The sequence below is a fragment of the Myotis lucifugus genome, unplaced genomic scaffold (assembly GCF_000147115.1).
Source record: "Myotis lucifugus unplaced genomic scaffold, Myoluc2.0 scaffold_669, whole genome shotgun sequence".
In the NCBI taxonomy this organism is placed as follows: Eukaryota; Metazoa; Chordata; class Mammalia; order Chiroptera; family Vespertilionidae; genus Myotis; species Myotis lucifugus.
In genome coordinates this window covers 138333-149073 of record NW_005871717.1, presented here as the reverse complement: position 1 = coordinate 149073, position 10741 = coordinate 138333, and the positions used below count along the sequence as shown (strand labels likewise).

At 46.3% G+C, this 10741-nt stretch overlaps 1 protein-coding gene across 2 annotated transcripts in view; it reads left to right on the top strand.

The window, feature by feature from the left end:
- The first annotated feature begins 7022 nt into the window (after positions 1-7022).
- The window catches only part of METTL9 (methyltransferase like 9), a 51112-nt gene continuing 47393 nt past the window's right edge, over positions 7023-10741 (top strand). For both annotated transcript variants that reach the window (XM_014447510.2, XM_014447509.2), the window contains exon 1: positions 7023-7082. In XM_014447510.2, the coding sequence (XP_014302996.1) occupies positions 7038-7082 (45 nt within the window). In that variant the 5' untranslated portion in view covers positions 7023-7037. The remainder of the gene's footprint in view (positions 7083-10741) is intronic.

Sequence of the window (10741 nt, the reverse complement as noted above, 5' to 3'; positions counted from 1 at the left end):
GCCTTGTCACCCCTAACTGCCCTCCCCTGCTGGCCTGGTCGCCCCCAACTGTCCTTCCCTGCAGGCTGGTCCCCCCAACTGCCCTCCCCTGCAGGCCTGGTCCCCCCCAACTGCCCTCCCGTGCTGGCCTGGATCTCCCTAACTGCTCTCCCCTGCAGGGCTGGTCCCCCCCAACTGCCCTACCTTGCAGGCCTGGTCACCCCCAACTGTCCTCCCCTGCCGGCCATCTTATGGCGACCATCTTTGACCACATGGGGAAACCATCTTGTGTTGGAGTGATGGTCAATTTGCATATTACCGCTTTATTAGATAGGATACTTATTCCCCCATCAGCACATTCCCGCCCCACAGAAGGGATGTGGTAAGCTTGTAATGAGGGACTTGGCCGCGTGGGAAGACGGTAATGGATGATGTCCTGGAGCCTCCATACAATGGCTGCACCCATCCTCATCCACACAGAGGAACTTGCAAAGCAGACCAGGGTTCTGTCTCCGGTGGTGATGGAGATGCACTAGCAGATCAGCCTCCCCGGCCATCTCGTGCGTTTCATAGCTGACCCAGCTTCTCCCGCCTGCCCATCCGGAGCTGTTATTTCTGTGAATGCTATCTTCCTGCAGCCAATTTGCAGCCAAGTCGTGGCTTGGGGACCTGCCTTTTTAAAAAGTGACTTTGCATCTTTTTGCTCTAATCCATTATATTCATGCTTTTTAAAAAAGTGTGATTCTCAGACAGCAATGTTATTTCCTTATTTCCAGTATTTTTATGATCAACTCATGTACTGCCTATTATATCATAAAGACCTGACTTAATTTTTTTTCTTAAACAGGCATGTCAAAATGTAAGGTGCTCCTGAGCCTGTGTCCAACAGATGTGAGTCCCAACAGTGTGCTGGTTTACCAGGCGCCAGATGAAAGTGCGCCTGAGTGGGTCCCGCTGCTACAGCACAACAATGCAGAGCCGCTAGTCCATGAGCCAGCGGGTGCTCAGGGCTAACTTAGTTCCCCCCTGAAGACTTAGTCCACTGACAACATGGCAAGCGCGTTGTAGACGTGGCGAAAATTACTGTGCAAGTCCCCTTGTGCGAGCAAAACCAGTGCCTGTAGCAACCAGAGCACCTTGTTAAAAGGGTCAGGGGCCTGTCCGAAAGCAGCAAGTTTGGCTCCGAGGTCACCTAGAGTTTGGCTTGTAGAGTGGCCTTTCCCTGGAGGGAGACTAGCCTGCTCCGCCTTCACAAACCCCAACCGCAGCTGCGTGTGTCCCGGAAGAGCCACTCGCGCTGGCCTGCCCTCAGGCTCGTTGCCGGAGGAAAAAGTGGGGGAGGAAAGCTGCTCTCGGACCACCTGTTATATCTAACACCCTTTTTCAAAGGCGCAGAGAAAGCTAATGAACTTCAGAGTAAAGTCTCTCTTGTGAGGGGCTTAATGGCTGTTTCATACTGACCTGCCCAGTTTGGAAGAAAGGGGGCGAGGGGGCACTGGGGGCTCTCTACGGGCCCCCTGGTCCTGGCCACAGGCCGTTCCGGTGATGATTTGTGCCCTCAGTTGAGGGAAGAGCCTGGGCTGAGTTGTGACAGACACGCGTCCGTGGGGCTGTGGCCGTCAATCACGGCCTTCAGCAGAGCAGGGCGACGGTCTGATTTGCAGGTCGGTGAGCGCGCAGATCTCCTCTTGCCTAAGCTGTTCTTCCTCCTCCTCAGACCGCTTGCAGTTGTGCAAAAGCAAAGCAGTGGTCTCCTTGCAGGCAGCAGAGGCCTCCTGTGGCCTGTCAACACCTTCCTCCAGCCCACAGATGTTCATGTACATACACACATATTTTGGCTACTATAAACTATTTATATTTTAATTCTTCAAAGCTTGCTCATTGTGCCAGGCAATTTTTTCATGTATTTCATAGAAACCATAGTTTGAATGTTTTATAGTCACAAAATAAGAAGGCTTCATAATTTCAACATAAATATACGAAAACACATTGGCATGATTGGCGGGAGGGTAGCGAGGAAGCAGCCATTCGTAAGACCAAACCCACATACATCAGGGGACAGCAGTTAAGAGAGCAAAGATAGAGAGGGTTTGAAATATACTTAAAGTAAGATGAAAGATCTCTTTCATCAGTGATCTAGCTCAGACTTGCTATCAGTGGGATCTTGCTGAGTTGGGATATATATATTTTAAAAGCCCATATATTCCTTTAAGTGGCTGAAACTATGATATTTATTTTAAAGATCCCGAAAGCAGCTGTGTTTAGCACAACAGAAGCATACAGGGGCCTACTGGGTTTATAGGAAATGGAGGCATGGGGTGGGGGTACAAGGTGAAGTCACAGCACCCAGTTGCACACCTGTGGGTTAGAAGGGGCATTGCAGTGAGAGGAATTTGGGCAACTCGGAAGCTCGCCAGCTTAGCAAGGAGATGTCTAAACAAGGCCGCAAAGCCACCCTTCCTCAGGGCAGCTTTCCCTGAACACCCCTCACCCGCCCCCCACTTCAGTCGGGTCTCCTCTGTCTAAGTTCCCCTAACGACATGCAGTTCCTTCCAGCACTCAGCAGTCCGCACATTCTGTGGTTGCTTGGGAGGTCTGCCTCCCTACTAGACAGTAAGCTGTGTGAGGCTGACACACTGAGTTTATTTTGCTTTCCATTCCATTTGGTACGATGGCTAGTGTGTTGTGTGTACTCAGTAAGTCTTTACTGACGATGCGAAAGTGGTATTTCTTTGACTTTCTGCTGTTATTCCTGACAGGAACGGACACAGGTATGAGTTTGCCATCGGAGGGAAGCTGTGGGCTCAGAAGCTTCTGTGCAGGTGAGCTGCTGGCCTGACACAGAGGGACACGAATGAGCCCGCTGGCAATGGTTCCATATGTCAGAGGCAGGAAGACTTTCCCACTGAACAGACAGGCATTGCTGACAAATACATGGCTTGAGTTTGCTGCTTGATTTTGTGATTTAGGTTTGAAAGTTTCATAGTTTTGTATTTTAGATTAATTTCCTCCACTCCCATCCTCATTCCCTTAGTTCAAGATGCAGGAAAGGGTCTGGGAATAGATACATTATGAGGAAGGGTTGCCATTAGGGGCTCTAAGGGAATGTTTTATGGAAAAGAAACTGCAGAGACCACAGTCACAGCAGGACTATTATGATAACCTTGGTTGATGTTTTCATAGTTTATGTGTGAAGCTTTCACATCATCTGAGTCTCACAGACATATTGTAAAGTAAGCAGCTCAGAATCATGGCAAATTAACATTTCTTGAGAGCTCATTCTGTGTGGAGGCACTACATGGAGCCCTCTATATTGAGAATATGTTATTTAATCCTCACCACATCTCCATGATTATTATTCCCAATTTACGGATGAGGAAACTGAGATCTAGAGATCAGGTTTGCCACAAATTGCATAACCAAGAAGCTTAGAGTCAGGAATCAAACCCAGGCAGTCTGCTCACCAGCTCAGAGGATAAACCACTATACTAATGAATAGCACTGGGGGATCTCCAATAGATACATTGTTGCTACTATAGGTCTTCCAACTGCTGGTTCAATTCTGTTACTTTATATTGCCATTTTAAAAAAACTAGTTTACAGAGAAACCAAGATGGCGGCATAGGTAAACACCGGAAATTGCTGCCTCCCACAACAACTTCAAAAATACAACGAAAAGACAAAACGGACATCATCCAGAACTACAGGAAGGCTGGCTGAGTGGAAATTCTACAACTAGAAGGAAAGAGAAAAGCACACTGAGACCCAGAGGAGCTGTGGAAGTAAAGTGCAGAGGTACGGAGGCTCGAGCGCACTCGCGGAAAGGGGCTGGCACCTGAGGACGCGGCTGTCTTTTTGAATCGGGAGGGAGCCACAAGCTCCCAACTGCTAAGAACTCCAGTTCCAGGAAGTCTCTGGGGACCCAGGGCTCATACGGGGAGAAACTGGACTGTCTGGCAGCGGGCAGAACTCGGAACCTCTCAGAGGTGCTTGCAGCGATTATCGGGACACTGAGATACGGGGTCCCTTAGGGCAGGGCTGAGGATCAGCCATAGCTGTTTGCTCTGCCCTGTTGATTCCCTGAGACCCCGCCCCACCCAGGCTGTGGCAGAGGCTTTTGCATATGAATGCCCTGGCCCTTTGCAATCTGAAAATTACCTAACAAATTGCAGCTGGGCCAGACAGATCCAGAACTTCCAAGAGAAGGACCAAGGCCCCACAGCAGCTTGCATTGCTTCACAGCTGGGCCTCATCTGGGAACCTCCAAACCCCCAAAAAGGAAGGGGAATCTGCAGATCTCTTCGTAGCTCCTGCTGGGTAGCCCCAGGCAGAGGCTAAATTAGCACCTCCTTAGATCTAAGAGCCAGTGTACCCAGCGGTCAGAGTGGGACCATCCAGATTACAACTCCTCAGATCCATAAGGGACACACTCAGGGGGCAGACTCAGTGAGCACCAAAGCCCCACTGAAGCAAGTCTTGCCCCAGAAGGGTGTCTTCAGCACAGAAGTTCTTCCACTGCAGACACAGCTGATTCTCACAGCCAATTGGCCTGGAGGTCAATTCCTCCCAGTGATAACTACAACAATCAAGGCTTAACTACAACAAGACTAGAACAAGACTGTGCACACAGCCCACAAAGAGGTGCACCAAGAGTTTCCACCTCAGGTAATTGGGGAGGCTGAGCCACTGGGCCCTATAGGACACCTAGCACACAAAACCACTCTACCAACACAGGGAAGCATAAAAAATGCGGAGACAAAGAAACAGGTCACAAACGACAGAAATGGAGGAAAGCAAACGACTGGATATAGAGTTCAAAACCACGGTTATAAGGTTTTTCAAGAATTTTCTGGAAACTGCCGATAAATTTAGTGAGACCCTGGAGGATATGAAAAAGACCAACTAGAAATTAAGCATACACTGACTGAAATAAAGAATATTATACAGAGATTCAACAGCAGACAAGAGGATCCCAAAAATCAAGTCAAAGATTTGAAATACGAAGAAACAAAAAAATACCCTACCGGAAAAGCAAAAAGAAAAAAGAATCCAAAAATATGAAGATAGTGTAAGGAGCCTCTGGGACAACTTCAAGCGTACCAACATCCGAATTATAGGGGTGCCAGAAGAAGAGAAAGGGCAAGATATTGAAAATCTATTTGAAGAAATAATGACAGAAAACTTCCCCTACCTGGTGAAAGAAATAGACTTCCAAGTCCAGGAAGCGCAGAGAACCCCAAACAAAAGGAATCCAAAGAGGACCACACCAAGACACATCATAATTAAAATGCCAAGAGCAAAAGACAAAGAGAGAATCTTAAAAGCAGCAAGAGAAAGAGACTCAATTACCTACAAGGGAGTACCCATACAACTGTCAGCTGATTTCTCAACAGAAACCATGCAGGCCAGAAGGAAGTGGCAAGAAATATTCAAAGTGATGAACAGCAAGAACCTACAACCAAGATTACTTTATCCAGCAAAGCTATCATTCAGAATTGAAGGTCAGATAAAGACCTTCACAGATAAGAAAAAGCTAAAGGAGTTCATCACCACCAATCCAGCATTATATGAAATGCTGAAAGGTATTCTTTAAGAAAAGGAAGAAGAAAAAGGTAAAGATAAAAATTATGAACAGCAAATACGTATCTATCAACAAGTGAATCTAAAAATCAAGTGAATAAAAAATCTGATGAACAGAGTAAACTGGTGAATATAATAGAACCAGGGGCATGGAAAGGGAGTGGACTGACAATTCTTGGGGGGAAAGGGGTGTGGGGGTGCAGGAAGAGACTGGACAAAAATCGTACACCTATGGATGAGGACAGTGGGAGGGGTAAGGGCAGAGGGTGGGGTGGGAACTGGGTGGAGGAGAGCTATGTGGGGGGGGGGAGAGGAACAACTGTAATAATCTGAACAATAAAGATTTAATTAAAAAAATAAAATAAAAATAAAAATGTTGAAAAAAAACTAGTTTACAGTTTCACTTTAGCTTAGAATTTATCAATCAAAGGCTATGGTGATTGTATATGATTAAAATTTCATCAATCAAGTCTAGATAAGAATCCTCTACATTTACTAATTTAAAAAATTGCTGAACACATTTACTGATTTTATTTTTTACAGGTTGTCATCGTATAATAACCATTGGACACATCTATTGAATATATTGAGGAAAACTTGTTCCTTTTTCTGATACTCTACCACATTTTTAAGAAGCATAAAAAATCTAAGTCCATGAAAACATGTGATTATTGAGTTCTTTTTAGATTGTTAATTCTTCAGGGAGATGCCAATGACCAACAGTGACTGGCACGATTTTTGCCTTCTAGAGATCCAGGTCTCTCTCCCTATGGGTTCTCTTTACACTCTATTTTGTGTTTGAAAAGAAAACATGAAAATGCCACAATTTGTAGCTGGTAGGAACAATTACAACAAAAAGCTCCCTTGCCTAGAACTCTAGATGGGAAAGTGATCCAGTCAAGATTTTGGGCCTGTGCAGTGCCGTGACCCAAGCTGGGCAGAGTTCAGCACAGAGCGTGGCACTTAGTCGTTGGGATAGCACTGCCTGCATTTTGAAGCCATATTAGAAAGGATATTGGCTCATATTTGTTTTTGTGTGATATCTGTGCCTCTTCCCCTCTCCATGCTGGACAATTAGGTTTTATTTTTTATTTTATTATTTTTTAAAAAATGTATCTTATTGATTTCTTACAGAGAGGAAGGGGGAGGGATAGAGAGCTAGAAACATCGATCAGCTGCCTCCTGCACACTCCCTACTGGGGATGTGCCTGCAACCAAGGTACATGCCCTTGACCGGAATCGAACCTGGGAGCCTTGAGTCCACAGGCCGATGCTCTATCCACTGAGCCAAACCGATTAGGGGAGAGAATTAGGCTTTAATATGCAGTAGTGACATTCTAGTTCTGGCAGATGAAGGAAGGGGGCAGTTCCGGAGGGCAATCTCAACTTCTGCTTAGCATATTTACTCTTGCTGTTCCCCCTTCCTCTTCATTTGTAACCCAGGAGGCTCTCTGAGGAGAGCGAGCAAGACTTCTCAGATGGAGCAAAGGACCACGGGCTGGGATGCCAAGCGCTATGCAAAGGTCTGCCATTGAATTTGCTCATTTGATCACTGTGCTTTGGTTTCTCCCTGTGCTTGCTAAGTGTGCATAACATGTGCTTGAGTGTTTTGTGAGCATTATAGAGCATTATACTAGGTGAGCGAGTATGAAGTGAAAATCTGCTCCTTTTGAGATGCTGGGCTGTGGCAGTCAGCTGACCTCCAATCCTTCAGACCACAGCAGCCATCTAGTTGTTCTTGTTCATGGGACACATTTTGCAGTCTCTGAGCTGCCGTTCATCAGGCTTATAGATGAGGGACAAGCCTAGTTGTCTCCTTTGTTTTCAGAAATGAAATATGTAATTTTATATACTCTTGCTACTTTCGCCTACCTCCCCAACCCACCTCCTTTAAAGATTTTTGTTTTGCTTGGGGCACAAAGTTGCTGAATCTGACATTAATCCCAGGAGACAGGAGGAAGAGGTGACATGGTAAACAAACTGAGTTATTTGGACTTCCTACTATAGTTCCTTTTTAAATTTTTTATTGATTTCAAAGAGAGAGAAAGGGAGAGGGAGAGATTGAAACATCAGTGATGAGAGAGAATCATAGATCAGCTGCCTCCTGCATTCCCCCTACTGGGGATTAAGCCTGCAACCTGGGCATGTGCCCTTGACCAGAATCGAACCTGGGACCCTTTAGTCTGCAGGCCAATGCTCTATCCACTGAGCCAAACTGGCTAGGGCCACTATAGTTCCCTTTTGATGATTTGGGCCAGGACCACTAGAGGTTTGAACTAGATTTAGTAAGATGCAGGTCCCGGGGTTTGGGCAGGAAGCACTCAGGGAGTACACTGGAAAGAGAGAACACCAAGCACCTTTCTGGTCTTGCCCCACTCTGCTTTGTTGTTGTTGATATAGTCCATGTCACGCTTGGCAACAAGATGCCTGTTGGCGAAAGGTGCCAACCTGAGATTCTTAGAAGCTAATAAAAATGTTTGTGGGTAAAGAACAACTTTGTTTCATAAATAACAGCCTTTGAAGTGCAACACTGGAGTTAACAGGCTGATTTCTTTTGAACAAAGGTAAAATGTATATACATTATTTCCAGTGCGGTTAAATTAACAGCATTTTCTAAACAAATCTAGGAAGTTAGGGAACCCATGAACTGCGTTACCCCTTAGTTGCAGCTTGGTTGAACTTAGTTGCAGCAGGAACTTCAGATACAGGAACACAGCGCAACCCTTCAGTTTTGAAATGTTGCTAGGCCTCCCGGAGCTGTAAATGACCAAAGAAACATCCGGGTAGTGCTGCTCCCAGAGCTCAGTGCCCGGTGAGAGTTGTGCCATCTTCTGGCTGTTGGTTGCAGCCCGGAACTCTCACTTGGGGTCTTCGTTCTTTTCTTATTTTTTTCCTATTACTGCATTTCTCCTTTTATTGAGACACAATTCACATTCTATTCCCGTACATTTTAAAGTGTACCTTGCAGTGATTTTTTTTAACTTGTTAAACATGTTTGACTTTTTAAAATTAAAATGACATTTTTTCAATTAGTTGACATTCAATATTAGTAGTTTTAGATATACAGCATAGACATTTATATGACTTACTAGAGGCCCGGTGTACAAAAATTTGTGCACTCGGGGGCGGGGGTCCCTCAGCCCGGTCTATGCCCTCTTGCAGTCTGGGACCCCTCGGAGGATGTCCACCAGCTGGCTTAGGCACGCTCCCTGGGGGATCGGTCCCAAGCTGTCAGTCAGACATCCCTCTGGCAGCCCGGCAGCCCTCGGGGGGTGTCCACTTGCCAGCGGGGAGCAGGCCTAAGCTGCAGTCAGACATCCTTAGCGCTGCTGAGGAGGCGGGAGAGGCTCCCACCACCACTGCTGTACTGGCAGCCGTCAGCCTGGCTTGTGGCTGAGCAGAGCTCCCCTGTGGGAGCGCACTGACCACCAGGGGGCAGCTCCTGCATTGAGCGTCTGCCCCCTGGTGGTCAGTGTGTGTCATAGTGACCAGTCATTCCCAATCGTTCTGCTGTTAGGGTCAGTTTGCATATTACTCTTTTGTTATATAGGACAAAGTGATTGATCCCCTGATAATTCAATATTGTAATAACATTATGACAATATTACTGACTATATTCTCTATGCTGTACTTTATATCCCTATTTTATAACTGCTAATTTGACTTAATCCTTTCACTGTTTTCCCCCAGCTCCCCATCCCTTTCATCTGGCTGCCAACAATTTGTTCTCAGTATCTATGAGTTTGTTTCTGTTTTGTTTGTTCATTTATTTTGTCTTCTTTATATTTCTTTTTTCCCTGTATTTAAGCCCTCCAATGGCTTTCTTTTTTTTATTTCATTTGACTTTTTACAATATACATAATAAATCTATTACCAGAGTGTATATACAAAATAACCATTTACATGCAATAAACATTAATATTTCAAGAAAAATGATTTGAAATACAATGTTACATGCAATAAACGTTAATATTTCAAGAAAAGATTTTAACTATAATTACTACCAAAACTGTACTAACATAATATCACAAGTTGTAGGAAATATTACCAAAACTGTACTAACATAATATCACAAGTTGTAGGAAATATTAAAAATCTGCAAATAACAGGATTACTTCTATTATATTCTAAAATATTTTTTTCCTCTGGATCTGTTTTTGTTCACCAATTTATGTTGTTCATTATATCCCACATATGAGTGAGATCATGTGATATTTATCTTTCTCTGACTGGCTTATTTCGCTTAGCATAATGCTCTCCAGGTCCATCCATGCTGTTGCAAATGTAAGAGTTCCTTCTTTTTTACAGCAGCGTAGTATTCCATTGTGTAGATGTACCACAGTTTTTAATCCACTGATCTGCTGATGGGCACTTAGGCTGTTTCCAAATCTTAGCTGTTGTAATATTGTAAATTGTGCTGCTACAGGCAGGTCTTCATTCTTGGACAGGGTCATCAATATGCCGAAACCCGGCTTGCAGGTGCCCCAGCTGCAGCAGCTTCCAGCAGAGTCAGAGCTTTCATTGATGCCTCTTGGCAACCAGTAGCAACCAGCCTGGCTCCGGACGGCGAGGTGGTATCGTTTCTCCCCAAATTCCTGTCTGATTTGCAGCCCCGCCAAAGGGTGGACGCCTTTGGGTGCGGGCCTAGCTCGTCGTCGTTTCTGAATGTGAATAGGAAGCCACGCAGCTGAGCCAGTAACAGCGAAGACCTGGCAGTGCCGGTCGCCAAGGCCTTGGTCTGAGTGTCGGGGAGGTGCGACGCCCCTCAGCCCTGGCCAATGTGCACACCCAGGTGAAATTCCGGCCCAGAGACAACCACTACGGCGAGGGAAGGCCAGGAATCCTGCGGCCACCACCCCGGAAGGGCCTGGAGGCTTCAGCCACCGCCTTCGGAAGGGAGCGCACCTGCCTAAGAAACTAAAACCACCTCCGCCATGACAGGGAGCACCGGCCGAGCCGCGCGAGGGCGCGCTCCGGAAGAAGGCGCGCTCGCGGTCCCGCCTCCCGGCCGACTGGCCCGCTGATTGGGCGGATCGAGCGCGCCCGACGTGCTCCGGTTGGAAACCTGTACCGGCGGCAGAAGCGTTCCGCCCCGGAGAAGCAGGGGCATCTGCATTGTGCCCGCAAACTAACCAGCCCCGAAATAACGACGCTGAAGATTTTGCTTGGCGAAGCCTGGCTT